The 18,524-nt window shown below is 50.4% G+C and overlaps 1 protein-coding gene across 1 annotated transcript; it reads right to left on the reverse strand.

The window, feature by feature from the left end:
* Positions 1-1,320: 1,320 nt before the first annotated feature.
* On the reverse strand, positions 1,321-17,699 carry LOC127071898 (uncharacterized). The gene is made up of 4 exons (XM_051011709.1): positions 17,568-17,699; positions 5,047-5,273; positions 4,075-4,415; positions 1,321-3,373 (listed from the first exon to the last, which is right to left on the reverse strand). Exons 1-4 carry the CDS (start codon positions 17,697-17,699, stop codon positions 2,925-2,927), a joined length of 1,149 nt encoding a protein of 382 aa, XP_050867666.1. The 3' UTR covers positions 1,321-2,924.
* Between the last annotated feature and the right edge of the window lie 825 nt (positions 17,700-18,524).

Raw genomic sequence — 18,524 nt, forward strand, 5'->3', positions numbered from 1 at the left:
CTCCTCTTCTTCTTCTCCTTCTTCTTCGTTGATCGATCTCTCTCACGCGCGCGCGCGCGCACACCGGTGATACCCGTTTTAAGGCGCTAGGCGCGTCCTTCCTTTCTTTCGTATTTTACATTCTTCGTGGCCGATGTTGTATCTTTAATCGAGGGTGGGAGACGGGCGCAAAAGGCGCTCTCCGCTCATTTCGTTGTTCTCCTTTTGCACCCGCCTCTAAAAAAGAATCTCGTTGTTGCGAGCGTCTATTCGCGTAGGAACGTCCGTAGGATGTACGCGTATACGCGTCAAAACGGTCCAACTATCGCGTTTTCTTAATCGCCGAGCAGACGGTCCAATTCGCCGCGCGGACACGCAACCGCTTCAAGAGCGAAATTAATTGTCGTAAAAATGTCAGAAATTTGGCGCGCACGTTGGAACGTTCGAGACCGTTCGCTCGAGTCGTTTCACGGGCGCGTTTCTTCGAATCGACGGAATTAATCGGGCTGTCCGGTTTAATCGAAGCCTCGTTCGCGAACGCGATCCTCGATCGGAGAGTCCACTTAGGGGACGAGTATGCGGTATATTCGATATCTTAATTCCAAAGTATCGCCGTCTTGCACGTTCGGGCTCGACGAAAAACTCGATTCGGAATCGCGTACGACTCGAGAACAATTTTTGAAGCGCGAATTTAAAAACGTCGTTTAGATAGAACGTTATCAATTTCGTTCGGATTTGATAAACGAATAATGGAATTAATGGGACCGTCCCGAAAGAGATATCGAAGCGAACACTTACACGGATTACATTTTTCAGAAGCAGGACTCGTAGCAATGATTAAGACGCGCAGCGAAAAAAGACGAGAACGGATATTATCGGAAAACATCCGAGGCGATGCAACGTCGAAAGGAAAGGGAAAAACAAAACGATGCGAACAACGAGCTCGTCTCGAAAAGAGACTTTGAAACAAGAGAAGCGCGTTCATCTTTTATTCTTTTTCCCGGTACAGTAATCAACATACCAATTTGCAATCTCTACAATAGCGTCTCATCGTCTTCCATTTGCGTCTCTTTTTTCTTTTCTTCTTTTCTTCTTTTTTTTACATCGATATCTTGGAGCGAGCGAGAGCGAGAGAGATGGAAGAGAAGGTGGACGGGGAGAAGAGAAAAAAGGAAAGAAAGAGGAAAGAAAAAAGGAAGCGCAAGACGTCGTAGCCTCATCAACGGCGCACAAAGTCTCCTTTGTCTTTCGTTCTCTCGCAGATCTTCGTCGAAAGTCATTTGTGGATACTCGTTCGCGCGTTTTTGCGCGTCTCAATCGAGTAAACACGTTAATCGATGCCGACGCAAAGTAAAGGGGGGTTGGTAGCGGAGCGAACTGCGAAGATGACGAGGAAGAAGATTTACGGAAGGAAGGAAGGAAGAAAGAAAGAGCGAGTACGGACGAGAGGCGTATCGATGGAAGAGAAGCGAAAGAGCGAGAGAGAAAATAATCTAATCGGCTTTGTCGGCAATGAAGGAACTAATCGATAAAATAGGACGATATCGTGCACGTATCTCCGTCGGGAGATAACGTCGAAAGGGTTGAACTCTCATTCGTAATAACCGAAACGGTGGGATAAAACGCGGTTTTATCTCGCGATAAAGTTTATATTTTTATCGAGACTCGTGAAAAATACGGTCCACGATGCAAACTAGATACCTATTCGCATACTCGTTATAACTGCAGCCGGACGCAACGACGTTAACGTTCCTCTCTCTCTCTCTCTCTCCCACTCTCTCACAAAGGAGACGTTCTAACTTTGAATTTTATCCGTTGAAAAATAAAAAGAGAAAAAGAAGGGGGAGGGAATAAACGCTAACCTGACGTTATTCGAACGAGCGCGGTATGCAAATAACGCGTAATATGATCGCAAATATACGAATCTCGCGGGAAACGGCTCGTACCGGGTGTAAACTTCTCGGGTTTTCTACAAACGCGCGTTTATCGGAAACAAGAAGAGAGGAGAGAGAAAAAAGGGGGAAAAAAGAAGAGAGACGACGGTGGCGGCAGCGGCAGCAACGGCCGAGGACGAGAAGGAGGAGGTGGTCGATCCTCCTCGCAGGATCCGCGACGAAATCGGCGGTTGGAAACGGCCATGAACCATTTTCGCCCTTAGAGAGAGCAGCGTACACAGCACAGACAGAATAAAAATGCGACGAGAGAGAGAGAGAGAGTGGGGGGGGGGGGAGGTGGAGGGAAGGGAGAACCGGCCAACTTCTCTCACCCGGTTTGGGCTGGCTCTCTTGGCCTTCCAAGGGGCCAAGCTAGACGCGCGATTCTCATCTTGCGCCGGTCCACCGGGAGAAAAGGAACCTCTCGTACGATCCTACGCGCTTCTCTTTTCCTCCTCCTCTTCTTTCTTCTTCGTCCTCTTAACCTCCTCCTCCTCCACCTTCTCGTTTCTCTTCTGATTCTTTCTTTGGACGACGAGAGAACCGAAGGACGACGAGAAAGAGCCTAACGGCGCTTCTACTTGGCCGTCCGCTTGCTGGCGATTTATTAGACGATCTAATTAATAGGCCGCGCGCGTGCGCGAGTGTGCGTTTCTCTCCTCCTCCCCCTCCCCTCCTTCTTCTGCTGCTGCTTCTTCTTCTTCGGAGAAATCGAACTGGAGATTGCGATTTATTGCCCTCCGGGAGATTCACGATTCCGAATTTCGTTATTCGCGCGAGAAGCGGTCCTTCTACTTTTGCCGGAGACTCTGCCGAGACTCCTCTATACTTTTTCTTCTTCCTCTTTTTCTATCCGATTACGCTTCGTCTCCTCTCTGCTATTTATAAACGCGATCGACGCGGCGGAGCCTTTTGGACGATCGAGAGAAATTCGTTTGGAAAAACGTATTTTCGCCGTCGACTCTTTTATCTATCTATCTATCGGAACCGCCGACTAAGCGGTTCGAAACGCTAATCGCAAGGGTTTCGCGAGACGTCGCCAGCTTTGAGACTTGTGTCACGAGACGTCAGGCGCACGCTGTTGCAATTCAACGTGAAATCCAAAGCTACGTTCGCACCGGTGCAACAACCCTCCTCCCGAACGATCTCATCCCCCTTTCCAAGCGGCCCACTCGTCGTCGTTCTTTCGCGAATATCCTTTGCGTTCCCCCCTCGAGATCTTCTACCCCTTCTTCCAGCCTCCTTGTTCTCCTCCTCGTTGCGTCGTCCTGGTCGTCCGTGATACTTCATCGCGATTCTTATCGTGTGGGTCACCTCCGGGCTCGGGCTCCTCGACGACGCGCTCGTAACTTCCGTCTTCTTTCTTACGTCGACGCGCAACTTCTCCGGGATTTCGGAACACATGCAATCCTCTTCTCGAAAGCCTCCTTTCCTCGGCGGCATCTCGTTCTCCCCTTTTTCTGGAATTCGAGCGATCACGTTTATCGTCTAAGAGAGAGAGAGAGAGAGTATCGAAGGATCGACGAGTCGGCAATGGCACGAAATCGAGATAAAAAGAAAACTAAAATCGATTGTATCGCAAAGCGACTTGTGCGCGGAAACGTGAATTACGTCATCGTCCTTTAACTACGGCAACGCGACCGATCGTAAACGTTTCTTCTAATGCGTTGCATAGCAACAGGGGCAGCCCCTCTTAATGAATGCACCCAAGCGAATGCAACCCTATTTTCACGGCTGCACCTTTCTCCGCGCACCTTCCCTCGCACAACGCACCTTTCGCGCCTCGATTATCGCGCTTTTAATTTTCTAATACCGTCACGTGCATCGCCATTAAATCGCACACGACCTTCCAAACTGCCGATCCTTTCGTTCTCTCTCCCATAGGCGGTTAAATCCGAGCCGATAATCGCCGACGTCGGAGGAAAGTTTACTAGCTTCCTTTAATTAGATTTCTTCCTCGCTTGCGCGAGCTTGCAGATCGATTCGATCAAATTTATATCGTTGGCGCGCGATATCGACGGACCAACGTCGAAGCCACAATCGCTCCAAACTCCAAATTCTTTTGCTCTTTTAAAAATGCTATCTGTCGCGTAACAGGGAGAGGAAAAAGTAGTAGGAAGAAAGGAAAAAGGGAAAAAGAAAAGAGAGAAGAGAAACTTACGGCGAGCTCGAAGAATGTTTCTCGTACATTCCTCGAGGGTGGCGACTTCCTTCGTGCATTCCAACGAGCCGACCTGCCTCTTCCGACTTCTTCCCTCTCCGAAAAACGTATCGAGCTTTCTCCCGCGAGATTCCCTTTCTCTCTCCTTGCCGACCTCGCTTACTTTCTCCAAAAGTTCGTCGAGGATGTCGTCCTTGTCGTCGGACCGATTAGCGTCCGAGTCGTTGCGACCGCTCCCCTGCGATTCGATCAGCGGTACCGGTGCTTCCGGAAGCTCCAGAGAAACGATCGTCAAGTAGGCCGGTCGTTCCTTTCGCACTCGTTCCTGCCACGATCTGTAACTGGAGTTGCGAGTCGTAAAAAGAGCGAGACGAGGGCTCTCCGATTCCGGAGGTTCTTTCGTTATCCAGTAGCCTGGATAGGCGCGTCGCGAACGCTCGAGATCGAGGTAATAGAAGAGAAAATTGCGCGAAACCCGATCGAACGCCGGCGACGACGACGACGACGACGACGTACCGATTTGCGTGCGTTTAACGCCGATTTCTTTAACAACCATCGGACGGCCGCGCGCCGAGTCTTTATTAAGTCGTACGGCCGCGATCGTTTGTTCCGTTCCGACCGTTAAATTTTAGTGCGTTTAATTAGGGGTTCCTACGACACGAAAGAGAAAGGATTTCGAAGCACGGGACGAGCGCGTAAACGGTCCTCTTCTCTATCAGACCCTTCAAGAACGGTAACGCTTTTAAAGAGTCGCATTGAGAATAATCGAGGCTGCGCTCGAGAAAGACTACGATCGAATCGATTCGACTCGAGGCTTCCCTCGGCAGAGCTAATCGAGTAATCGTACAAATGATCGGGTAAGTTGGTCGTCGGAGCGAATAAAAGGAGTAAGAAGCGATCTCTGCGCGACCTTCACGTACGCGAACGCGTCGGATAATTAAAGGCGGAGTCGCGAGCTCGGAAGGAAAATACCTGGAAGATCCACGGCCGGAGAAGAAGGAGGAGGAGACGTAAGGACCGGCGGGATGACAGATATGGCGCGGTGGCGTGCGCGACCTTGAACCGCTCGACCGTTCCTTCGCGCTCCGAGGATCCTCGAGAGTCAGCCGCCGAATGTAAAGTCCTGGCACCTCCTCCGCCAGTCGAGGTCTTCTCCCGCAGGAAGCCACGACTCTCGCGGTCGATCGGCCTTCGCGCCTCTATTCCTTCTTGTTCGAAAGCGTCGAACGAGGGGAGAGAAATCGTCGAGGAAATGGCCGTCGATGGACGGGGGCTGAAAACGAGCCGACCGGCAAGTAGATTTTCGTAACGCCGGGTACGCTAATCGAGCGCCGACGAGAAGATCGATTCTCTCGTGGGCGAAGCCAATTAGCGACGACTCATCCTGCTGGATCATCGTCACGGACCGGACCGCAATCTAGCTCGCATTCTACATCCTCCTCCAAAGCGTTACTACTCCTTTTCCATCTCGTTCGTCTGCAAATTACACGTCGCTCGTTAGAAATTTCTAAATCACTCGCGATTCTAGCAATTTCCTCTGCTTACCTTCGGCGGGACGAGTGACTCACGGTTAAGCGGTTCGCGAAACGGCAGGTGGTCTTTGAGCATTCGAAAGAGCCGCGAGACGTTGAATCGACCTGTAGACCGAACGAGAGGACGAGGCAAAGAAGGGAAAGAGGAGAGGAAGACATTAAAACGTTGTTTAACAGGCTATTTTGAATTTTAATGCTCTTGTTGGAGCTAGCCAAGGTGTGGGATAGATTAGTTTTCGTTCGCATGACTGTCAGCTACTTGCCGCGGGCTTGACTGACTGACTATCTCTCCGCTTCGCAAACTGGACCGGCCGAACGACCGACCGGCGGCCGGCCGACCGACCGTCCGACCGACCGTCCGACCGAACGACCGTACGACCGACTTCTCTCTCTCTCTCTCTCTCCTCGGACGATTCATTGCCGACCACTCGTTCGCGTTTCAAGGGGACCACACCGATCCTCGTGCTCCCTTTCTCTCTCTCTCTCTCTCTCTCTCTCACGCTCCAGACGGAAATGTTTATTAATTCGTGATAATGTACATTTGGAATAAAACGTCGATCGCAGGTGTCGTTCGACGAAATCTTCCATCTCTGAATCTCCGTTTAAACAATTCGGGATAAATTGCTTTCTAAACGGCCTCGTGCACCGATTAGAAGAAGCGAACGGGAATTATGTACGATCGAGGAACGGTCCCGTAGGTCGGACCACGAAAGATTAGATGCCGATTAAAATTCATGACGTGTCGGCCGGTATAATTTGATTTCGTAGGTGTTCGAGCAGATCGAGTTACCGAGAACGACCGGACGCGCGGAGCCTCTTTTTAGTGGTTTGGGCGAAAGAACGACGACGTGGAGAAACGTCGAGACCGCGAAACGCGCGATCGAAGACGTTTGCCGGAATCGACTTTTCTTCGACGGCGTGGTAGACGACGCGCTCCGTAGGTGTGTGCGCGCGCGTGTGTGAAAGAGAATTCAAATTGAAACTGCCTCATTAGCGATTCGTCGCGCTAATCGAGCGTAAGGATTGAGACTCGACGCAAGGGGATGGAGTCGTATTCCGCTGGCGTAGGTACTCCCCTTCTCAAGATCGATAATAACGACGTAATCTCGACGTAATTCCTCGACGTTCTCCGACTCTCCAGTCTTCCCGAATTATCCTTTAAAACTAAGAAAACTCTCTTATCGATCGAATATCCGATGAATTTCGATATCGGCGATAATCGAGAGATATAAGCGGATCGGAGACGAACGCGATCGTAATCGGAATCGCGGGGAAAAAGAAAGGGCAAGATCGAGCTCGGCGATAAGTCGAAGAGGAGGGAGAAAGAGTTTTCCTCGTGGAAAAACAACGCTCTAAATCGTGGGCACGGGTGAGCTCGAGTTGGCCGCGTAATCCAGACAGATGGGACTCGTTAATGGGACGCGCGAGTAATTCGCAAGAAATCTAATAATACCGAAGAAGCCCCTTACACCTCGTCCCTCGCTCGTAACTCGTAACTCCGACGACTTTTCTCTCCGTTCCCACGTCGTTTTACGACGACGCCGAGGGTCGTTGCGGCTCGCGAATATTAAAATTCGCGATGACCCAAGGCAGCGATCTTTTAAAAAATAACTCCTTCGTTTACGTATCACGTTTATCCACGGCGTTACAAATTTTGCTTTTCGTCAAAGATACGATACGTCATTTTTCCCAACGATTCTATTTAACTAGAAACTCGCACGTCGAGTTACGCCGTCTTTCTCTTCTTTGAGAAATCAGAAACTCCGAATCGGACGACAAAGAAGGTCGCGCGGTCCAACGAGAGAAGAAACGAGATCGCTAAAGTTTGGTCGCGAATAGAAAAGAGAAGGAGAACTCGTTAAGCGGTTTGCGGTTCGTTCCCTCCTTCTTTTTTTTTTCTTCCTTCCCTTTAAGACACGCCTTTAATGTAAACATATTCCGCGAAGAGATCCCCTTCTCTCTTTCTCTTCCCTTCTACCGTTCGGTCCACCCACGACGACGGCGACGACGACGACGACGACGACGACGACGACGACGACGACGACGACGAGGACGAGAACGGATCGTGCCAGAGCCCCGGATCGATAGGATCTTCGATATCGGATAAAATTCGTTTGGCGAGTCTTTGCTCTCTTCTACGATAGAAAATAATCGTAGGTATGTAAGCTGGTTAGAAAACGAGAGAAACGCTTGGACCAAATAAAAAGTTAATCGATCCTCGTAGGAGGTCGAACGTTCGAGGCGAGAAAGGACTATTTTTATCGGAAACGTATTTTCGGAGAAAGCGTTAGTAGTAAACTCGACGTCGATCGAAGGGTATCGAAACTCGAACTCTCTGCCGTGCTCGTGTTCGAGAAAGTTTCGCTACGCCGTAGGAAGGACCACCCAGGCGATTTGAAGGTCCGCAAGCGGCATCGCGATATCGTATCGATCTTCGCCGCGGAACACGGCCGCCGAGACAACAGCCGGAGGAAAGAAACAAGGCAATTTCCGAAAAGGAAACACGCCAAATCGATACTTGCCCTGGGTTTCTGCTATCTGAGAAAAGTCACGGGATCGCGAGAAAAACCTTAGGAGATCTTTTTCTTCTGGACGATCGAGGGAAGGAAGGTCCGGAAATCGTACGGAAGGAAATTGGCTACTGTTCGCCGAAATCATAGCCGAGATATCGAACTCTTCTTTCGTCGTATCGATGATGGCCGTTAAAAGGATATCGATAGCGACGATTGAAACCAATCGGCAGCCCGATCTTTTCCTTTCTCTCGCCGTAAGAATATTTCCTTGCCGAGTTAGAGACGTGCGTGCGGGATGTCTATCGATTCGCAGGATCGTCGTCAAAGACAAGAAGGCACGTCGTCGCGAAGGCTAAACGTCGCGGAATTTCGAAGGTCTCTGCCCTCTCCTTCCCTCCCTCTCTCTCGCTCTCTCGCAATACCTACGTATATTCGCTCTATTGTTCGAGAACGGCGCGGTTTGTTCGATCGACGCCCTAAGGCTCTCCCCTCCTCTTCTTTCTTTCAACGGGACTCTTCTCCGACTTTAAGGAGGACCACCGTCGATCCAGCGTAACGATGCGTAGACCGAACTAGGAAGATATATACGTGTGTGCGCGTGTGTGTACGCAGAGAAAGAGAAAGAGAGAGGAGAAACGATCTTTTTCGAAACACCGACTATGTAATTTCGATTGGTCGTTCCGCGAAAGCCGACGAAACTCCACGGTAATTGGCAAAATTGCCAATCCTGCCAATCAATCGTTAAATATCAAGGATAGCTTGCCCCCGCCCGTGTGATTTCGCCTCTGTGTTCGCGCCTACGCGTACGTTCGCACACACGTGACTCTCCCTCTCTCTCTCTCTCTCTCTCTCTCTCTCTCTGTCTCTCTCACTCGCATCTTTCTTTTTGCCCCGTAGCCCTCCGAGACGAATAAATTTGGTCGAGAAATTTCCGGGAAATAAAAAGGAGTCGGCGCATGAACTACGCCGACGACGACGACGACGCCGACGACGACGACGACGACGGCACGACGACTAGGCGGCTGTCTTACGCAACGCGATTTGTCCCGATATTTCGGCGCGTTTCTTGGCCCTCGCCTTTGTCCCATCGGACTTCCTACTTTGGCTTACTCACGAGCAAAAGTCTTTCCTCCTTGGAATCGTATTATCGAGTTGATTCGTTTCTTTCCTCCTTCTCTCGCTCGATCGTTCCAGTCGGTTTAATCTTCGATTCGATTTCGCGACGATTTGAAAGAGCAGGATTATTTTAGACGACGATCGACGAGCCCACTCCCGAGGATGCGGTGAAATAGAAAAAATAGGAAAGAATAGGCACTTGCGTAAAGGTGAAAAATAAGGGGTTGCGTCGCGAGTCACGTCTGAGCACGGACTGTCGTGCTCGAGGTCTGCACGCCGTAGCCTCGGCCACCCTCGACGGGTCGCTATTATCGAATCTTGAGTGTGTGCATACTCGGCTAGAACATTTCGATGTATGTAGACGGTTCTGCGCTCTTGCATACCGTTGCGCGTGGTGTTGGGCGAACATGTAAGTGCATACGCGCGGTATTGCCGCGGACGTTTCCATGGATATGTGCCACGCACCTGACGGCTTTCCGTTCGAGCGCTTTACGTTCTGCAACTGCAAAACGAACGCGATCATTCGCGTTCGTCAGGGATAACGGAGGAATCGACCGAACGCAGCAACGTGGAATCTTTCTCGTGGAATATCGGGATTATCGTGTCTCTCGGCAAAGGGAATGGCTGCGACGTCGCGAAACGAGCGCCTCTCCCTCGCGTTTTCCGAAACGACGATAATTAGAGTAATTACGGGGAAGGGGGTGAGCCAGGACGAGCGTGCGTCGCGAGGTGTCACCGTAAACTTTTGCGAGTTTCAGCAATAATTTACGGTGCTTTTAGCGACTTGCCAGAACGGAGACGAGCTAAAACTCGAAGACGAGGAAAAAGTCGTCGAGTGAAGCCTTCGGGAAGGGGAAGCTTTCGTTTTCTTTTCTTCTTTTCTCCTTTTCCTCTCTCCTCCTTTTTTCCTCCTTTTACTTCGCACGAAATATCGTTTCTCGAGAGGGACGAGCTGCGGAGATGGGAGAGAAAAAAGGAGAAGAATTTAAAGCTTTCTCGACGTCCGTTAGCCAATAAAGTATGGTTTAAAGATTAACTCGGAAAGTACACGAAAGCGAGGCAGGTTTCTTCGGGGCGAGTAGACGCACCTCGATAGACTCGTCGTCCTACCTTCGAAAGGAAAGGAACGCGGCGCGTTTTTGCCCTTTGCCCTTTCGAGCCGGGCGGCGACGGTAGTAGGCCAAGCGAGCGTTTCGACGTCTCGTCGACGAGGAGAAAAACTTTTTCCCCCTCGTCGTACGTCGAGTCGCGACGCCGAAGCGGACTCGCCGAGAGATCGCTCCGGAGGTTGCGTCGTTACCGGACGTTACATCGTGTTACATCGAGCCTCGTCGATCCGGGCAAACGTCCGAACTTCCCTTTCTCCTTCGTCCCCTCCTCTCTCGCGCCTTCGTTCGATCGTCCAAGGAGCGACGCGAGGATAGACGAGGATCGCGCACGGCGCACCGTCGGACGATTAATATTTATTAAAAATATTTAAAAAATAAGATAGGGCCGTTACGCCGAGAGGCGCGAAGCACGCGTCGGCAAGGTATTTCACTGTCAAGCGTGTTTCCTTGAAACGTAGCGCGTCTCGTTAAGATTTCATCCCCCGTGTTGGCCAAGGATACGTAGCGGTAGACTACACGTGGCTTTAAGAGAGTTTCGTGTTTGGGGAGCGAAGGTCCTTGTACGCCTGTCGGCTACATAATATATGTTATATGCATACGTACGATATTATGATATGTGGCACGGCAAATGCCGTAATTCCAAAACTAGAGCGTGTTACCGACCCTGCTTCGAGAGGGCGCTCCGTTATAACGTTACAACGTTACAACGGTTGCTTTATTACGAGGCTTAATGATTCGGCCGCGGGATTAGAACGGCGCAACGTTTTTACTACCTTTCTCTTTCTTCTTTCCGTTTTTTAATTACGCGCTAAGAAGAAACTTTCCATCGGTATTTTTCGAGGGCTGCCGAGCATTCCCTTGGCACCGATCGATTCACCTTTCAGAAAAATATGTTTCTACTTTGGTTGCGAAGCATTCGGTGCCAGGCTCTGCCTTTTGAGGCCTCCTATTGTCAGTAGAACGAGCATTCGTGAACGACCGGCTGAGTGATGGACGTGCTACGAGCCGCTAAAGAGCGAGCGAAAATGAAAATGAGCGAGTGGAACGGAGAGAGAGAGAGGGGGGGGGGAGAGGGCGGAGGGAAAGTTTTCTAGTTCGTAAGCAATTATCGTACGCGAATAGTGGCACTCGCCAAGGCGTAGATTGGCGCCCGTAGCATCTATCCATATCGATCTCGTTCGGCTCCCTTCCAACGTTAAAGGGAGATCGATGATAAGCGCGAATTATAATTCTCGTTAAACCCTTTTTCTTTCGATCGGATAAACGGCGTCGTTATCTCGCGACGCGTATTAACCGAAACGTCATTTCCGTCGCTCGCGCGGGAAAGTGGAATATCCTGGAAAGTTGGGCCCATTCCTCTCGTTTCGTATCGAACGCGGCAGGGCAGATTGAAATCTCATTCTCGTCGTAAATCGTCGTAAATCGTCCCAAATCGTCGTAAATCGTCGGCCGACGTTAGCGCGGAAGGTGTCATTGGCAACGCTACGACGTCGGCCGATCCGTGCACGTACGTCGGCTAAGCCGCGAAGGTGCAGGAGCTTGGAAATCGGTAAAGCGTATCGCGTGCCCGTTCGGGGTTTCCGCTTGGCGCGGCAGAAGAGCGAAAACGTTTCGCGTTGACGCAAAGTTATGGCATCTAGCACGCGAGAAAACTTGGCGGACAGTGAGTTTGTTTTATCGTTTCACCCCGTCGGCTTGCCCGGCCCTTATTCTCCTTGTTTCGCCCAACGTCGTATCGTTAAAAGCGACACGGCCGTCGACCGTCCTGAATATTACATCCGCCTAGCGAAAGGACGATGTAACTTGTCTCGAAACTCGTAACGCTGCCTGCGAGCAACGTCGTTTCTCCTTCTCGATACGCCCGCGCGTATCCTTTTATTTTTTAACGTCCCTCCGACCGTAACTCCTGCCATTTCTAGCGAATAAATAAGTTAAGGTACAACGTTGAAATTATTATGACGTTGATAATGATACTCGTTACGTCGCTCGCGAGATGATATACAAAGGCGGCGATCGAGACGTTTACGAGACGGCCTCGTCGGGTTTCCGACGGTTGCGAGCGAACCGGGACCGTCTTGTCCGATAACAATTGTCTCTTTACCGCTGACGCAAACGCGACGACCGAAGCTCCAAACGATCCTCGAACGAATTTAGAACGGCCGGTTTATAAGAGTAGGAGCCGATTTTATATCCCACCGCGCGCGCCTGCCCTGAAGATTATAACGCGTATTGGTATTAGCGTCGCATTAATTTTAATTACTCGGACTAGTCTTTCAAAAAGCGTACGGTAAAAGAAGCGTCCTTCTTCGTAGCCGGTACCGAGGCAAAGGCTGAAACGAGGAGTCGTAAAATCTTCCCCCGACGACTCGAAACGTTCCACGTGAAACTACGTGCCTATTAAAATCCAATTCTCAGAACGCATTCTACTAACGAACGTCGACCGATCTGCCTGGCATTAAGTGTTCCATCTCTTCTCATCTCTCTCTCCCTCTCTCCGTTTCTTTTTTTTTTTTTTTCATAACGAAACTAATTATCGCTCCGCAACGATTCCACGCTCGCGTGCGAAAGAACAACGAAAGGCGCGGTCGTTTCCAGATATTCCGGAGAAGCGAGGAACGTGTCTGGACAATGTATAAACTGGGCCAGTAGCTCGCCATAGTTTTTAACTTTGTGGAGCGCGAAGGAAGAACTCGAGAAAAATTCCGCGCGCGTAACGCTATTTCTTCGCTATTGAAAAGTACGTTCTCGGCTTGGCGTATCGATAGACGAATCCCCCTTTTCAGAGTCGCCTTCTTTTTCACTCTCCGGCCACCCTTCCCCCTTTTCGTCTATCGATACTTTGGTATTGGAGTCACGTGGTCGGCAGCCTCTTGTTATCGCCGTGGCAGCAGCGACCCTCCTCCTCCCGCTCCTCCCCCTCCTTGTCCTTTCTTTTCTCTTGCTCGCTCCGATAACGCGGAGGCAGCCCTCTTCTCGATACGATACACGTGCAGACGCGCACGGAACGTTCTCCTCGACGAATTAGGACTCGAAAACGTTTCGGAGTCACCTAGGACGCGACCGGAGTCTTCTTTCGGCTTTCCGGATATTAATAGCGTCTTTGATTCGTACACGTGCGAACGGACACGCGTGCGCTCGCGCTCGCGGACGTTATATACGAGGGTGAATTACGTTCGCACTCTGCGAACGGCTTATGGCATTTATTAGAAGATGGAGGGTGCTACGGAATTACGAGTTTCCCTCCGTGGTACGCAAGACTCTCACTTTTTCATTTATACGCCCGTAAACGGTCGGTCGTTATCGGCCAACACCTTCGACGCTTCTCAAGAATTTACTGCCGGTCGAAGGGGATGATGTCTAGGAATTCCCGTGTAACGATTACGGGGGATAATTTCGTACACGGATACCAGATTTTTCCTTGGCTTGGAAAAGGAAAGAGAAAAGAGGCCGGCCGAGGGTGCGACAGAAATATGATGGAAAAGCCGGAAGCCGCGTGTCGATCGGGTGAAAACGACGCGAATACCAAAATTCCCTTCGTTCCTTTTCGATCGCGTAACCATCGAGATCTCTCGCGAGGCGCTTTGTCGAATATCGACTTTGATTTCGTCGACGATAACGAAGCATCTTTTCCGATAAATGCTACGGGTATAATTACTCCTCGAGTTTAGCCCCGTCGACGTCGATGGATTCTCTCTTTTCTCTCTTTTTCTCTCTCTCTCTCTCTCTCCCTCGGAAGGATATTCCACGTGCGCGCGCTCGTGCGTAGGTGTGTTCGTTCTCGAGGTCTCGAACGAATCGGGAAGTCGAGCGACGAGGACGAGCGTAATCGATGCTTTTGATCTACCCAGAACTCGAAAGGGCGAACGAAGCTGTTAACCGTATCACAAAGGGTCGCCCTCGCTGCTCTAAGCGTCCTTTTCCCTTGGACCAGTTCCCTTCCAGCCACGTCGCTCCAGCACGCAAAAGTACCTCGTGAGCCACCTAGCGCACCTAGCGATCGGATTGGCTCATTGAATTTTAAAATATCAAATAGGGTTAACGCAGACATCAGAGACGGCGAATTACTCCTTTCGAAAAGAGCTTCGGCTTTTTGCCGGGTTCTCTTCTTTTCTCTCTTCCTTTACGCTCCCGCCTCTCGACTCATTTTTCATCCTTTGAGTATGAAAAATTTTCTATAACGATCCGTACCGCGGAGCACTCTCTCGCTCCCTCTCTGCTCATCTCCCGTCGCGACTCGATACTCGATGGTCTTCTTTCGAGAGATCCCTTAGAACGGTATCATAATTAATTGGAAAACTCTCGCCGTCGAATCGATCGTCGGAAAAGAAAATCGAACGAAGCGACCGAATGAAATTGAAGAAAGATAGATAGATAGAAAGAAAGAAAGAAAGAAAGAAAAAGAGAGAAAAAAAAAGCAGAAACGTAAGAAAAGAAGGCGCAAAGATTTTGGCGAAGCGAGGTATCGCGTTATGGGAAGACTAACGACCCTCCGAAAGACACATATCGTTAGGGTAGGTCCTTCGTTCTGAGCTTTTTCCGGTCAACGATGAACCGAGGGGTGGCCTAATTCGTCATAACGTTTTTGTATCCCGTCGACGGCCGAGCTAATACCCTCTGTAAATCCAAGGACGAGACCTTCTACCGTTCTATATAACGTATCCAAGAAAATCCAAAGAGGAAGCCGGTCGTTCTAAGAAAAGGCTTCCTTCCTTTCTCGACTCGACGAGAGAGATAGCGATAGAGAGAGGCAAGGTTAAAGAGGGAGAAACAGCGAGAGAGAGGAGAGAGGCGACGAGGACGGCGGCGGCGACTCGAGAGTTTATGACGCGATTAAATGTGTCGAGCGCTAATTGCTTTTTTTACGGGCACCGGCGCACGAAAAAACCGATCGAACTAAACGTTCATATCGGCGCGTTCCTCGAGCTCTCGCGCGTGTCACGTCGAATCGATCGTAAAAAGCGCACCGGTGTGCGCGCCCGAGGGCCACCGTGCGTGTGCCGTCTTTGGCCGCCTCGAAAATCCGGCATTCGATATTATTGCCTCTGAAATATTAATGAACGGGGAGTGTTCCTTCCTCCGTTCTTTTTCATTCGTCCGCGAAACCGAATACGTTACTTTGTCTTTAATCCGACGTTGTGTGGGCCTCCTTTTGGCTCTGTGCCTTGATATTCATTGCTTCCTCTAATCCTTTTTTTCTCTCTCTCTTTTTCTACCATCTTTTTTTATTAACGGCGAGAGTTAATAACAACATTGTATCTCCGAAGCGAGAGATTCGATAATTGAAAAGGTTTTATTAGCTTCGCGCTCGCAACAGAGACGCTTTTATTATCTCGAGAGAGAAAATGCGTACGTCCAAGGTACGTACGTCCACGATTTCGAGAGATCGTGAGAGAAAATTTCTTCCTTCGCTTCTTTCGACCGATCGAGGCCACTTTTCGAGCGTGGCCGGTGCCACCTTTTGCTTTAGCACGAACGGTAATTAGAAGCGCGTTGCCTCGGTATCTTCCGTGTCGTACGTACATCCGTCCGTGTGGGAAGTTGGCCGAGTGTGGAGAATGCGGAGGTATTTCCGGCAATTGCCGGATAATTGGGCCGAGTCATGCGAGGATCGGCGTTCGCCCTTTAATGGGCCGCTCGTTCGTTCGAGAAACGAGAGCCAAAGTGTTCGAAGCTTTCGTGTCTATTCGAATGTTCACGCGCGTATCTCTTCCTTCGATCAGACCTGAAACATAATCGCGATAAAGGCGGATGACGTTAATTGATAAGACAAATATACCAAGACCTACTTCTTAATCTCTCTCTCTCTCTCTTCCGCCCTGCGCCGAGAGAACCGTGAAATAATCGGGCGCGCTGATACAAATTTATGATCCTCGGCGAGAACAAAGTTTCCTACATATATCTCGATCCGTTCTATCCGAAAAAAGTATCGTAAATGTATTCTTCTTCTTCCGTCTCGTTGTTTCTATACAAATTTCGAGACTAGGAAAACTTTCGACCTCGAAGGAATTCCATTCGTAAGGGTGCCGACCTTGAGGTGAAAGTAACCACCCACCCTTAAGCACGAGTTCGCCCTCCCTTCCGACCCTTCCGAGCGCTCCACGATAGTCTCGCGTTTCTGTACCTTTTCCTATTCCACGAATCGTCGAGAGACAAAAGAACCGAGAGGAAAGCGAAAGACATATATATATATATAGAGAAAGGGAGAGGAGGAGACGTTCTTGAGTTTCTCGTTAAAGGATTTTCGAAAAACGAAAGGGGGAGAAGTAAGGAGGTTAGGTCCTCCGGTGGCGTCCTCTGGCGAGCTCTTCGCCAATCGATACGAGGGTTCGAGGGTAGACGTATCTTCGAGATGGGGGATTAGGGTGCGGCGACGTTGCACGACGGCCCGGAGAGACCAAGAAGAGGAGAAGGCGAAGCGGTGGGAGGAGGACGAGGGGGCGAGAAAGAGAAAGGGAGGAAGAGGCTGAGAGAGAGAGAGAAAAGCCTCGCGGATCGTGGAGGGCGCAAAGAGGGTCGATTCAGCGCTGGACCAAGGTCCACTCTCACTTGCCGGCGCAGAGGGAGAAGACGTAGACGAGTCGGTGGAGAGACCGAGCTAGGGCCGAGGGAAGTTACGGGGCAAGGGGCAAGGGGCGAGGGAAGAAAGGAGATCGCTGCCCTGGGAGGGGAGAAAAGCAGCGAAAGAGCGAGCGAGAGGAGGAGAGAAGGAGCCGAGGGAGGACAAGAGTGAGAGCGAATCGAGAGCGAGAGTGAGATTGGCCTGCCGGGTGAGCCGAACGGGGTGAGACGCTAAAGGGTTCTCTCGTCCTCCCTCTTTCGTGCTCTCTCTCTTTCTCTCCTCCGCCCGGAGAAAGTGAACAGTGGTGATCAACCTGGACTTTCCTCCAAACTCCAAAGCTTTCGCCACTGTTTCTTTTCTCCTTTCGAGTTGTATCCATCATGCGAATTTCCGTGATCGACGTTGCGTTAAGAAGGTTTAACCGCTCCGACGTCCGCACGGCGGGAACTTACTGGCTCGCGAGTAAACGAGTTCTTTTCTTTCCTCGATCTTTCCTCGTCACGCGAATGTCGACTCGAAATCGTATAGCATTTTCTAATTCCCGAGGTGGCTCGTTTCGCGTCGGCTCGATAACGTAAAACATCGTAATTGCGTGTACCGGGCGTACCAGTAGCCTCGGTAGCGGTCGAAGAGCGTGCAATTACGTTGTTCGCGTTATGCATACAAGTATCAACGGTAGTAATCTGTTTGCCGTAGCGTTCCGTAGAATCCCCGTCATTTTCGCGCCCTTGGAAGCGACCGCTGCAGAACCGCTGGCTCCGCGTCGAGTTCTCCTTTGTTCCTTGATACGTTTCATATCGGTCTCTCGTTGCGCGAATCACTCTCTACCCTTGCCTGCAAAATCAGCGGATACGCGCGAACGACGAGATGCAACGAGTATCTCCGATTAGACCATTTTTCAAAACAAATCCATTACCTTTCCGACGCGAGTTAAAGAGCGGAGTGAATCGAGGAATAAAAGCCATCGGCTTTCCCGGAATTTTCTTTCACGATGCTTTCACGAAGGAACGAGCTTCGGAAGAAAATACCTCCTCTTTTCGGTAATGCGGTCCACTCGAAAGGCGGAACGAGGCAGCCTCGTGGAACGCACCGAAAGAAGGGAGAAAGAGGGAACGAAGGGAGAGAGAAAGAGGACGAAGAAGGGGAAGAGGCTCTATTAGAGCTCGAAGAAAAACAAAGCGTCGGCAAAAAACATGGAGAGACGGCTCCCCTTTAAGTAACTCCGTGGAAAGTCACTCGACGAGTATTGTCTACGTGAGCCGCGGTCGTGCTGCCACTGGAAATTATAATTAAGGGGGTAGAAAATTTGGAATCATCGCCGTCTTCGTCGCGTCGAGTCGGGGCTTGCTTTTACGGAGGAGAAATAGGCGCGACGACGGGGATTTCAATTAATTAAAGAAGAAGGCACGGAGACGAGGGCCATCGTCGATCATCGAATCGATAAGGTCGAACAACGCGTCGCGAACCGATCTTCCGTCGAAACGCGGCGAAAAACGAAAAGCCCTTATCCCGCAAAAAAAGTCGTATAAACGGTAAATAAGTTTTTACGTTTAATCGGCCTCGCGAATAAAAGGTATTCGTGAAAACGAGATAATTATCTGTCGGCGAGAGACGACGTTTC

This window comes from Vespula vulgaris, chromosome 23 (genome assembly GCF_905475345.1).
Source record: "Vespula vulgaris chromosome 23, iyVesVulg1.1, whole genome shotgun sequence".
Lineage (NCBI taxonomy): Eukaryota > Metazoa > Arthropoda > Insecta > Hymenoptera > Vespidae > Vespula > Vespula vulgaris.

Bases quoted from the DNA above. Each gene is read 5' to 3' on its own strand.
- LOC127071898 (XM_051011709.1), bottom strand. From the start codon at position 17,699: ATGAAACGTATCAAGGAACAAAGGAGAACTCGACGCGGAGCCAGCGGT. The intron at 5,274-17,567 runs GTATGCATAACG...AAGAAGGAATAG, and splicing joins GATTACTACCGTTGATACTT to AGGCGCGAAGGCCGATCGAC. The intron at 3,374-4,074 runs GTAAGTTTCTCT...CTCGAATTCCAG, and splicing joins AAACATTCTTCGAGCTCGCC to AAAAAGGGGAGAACGAGATG.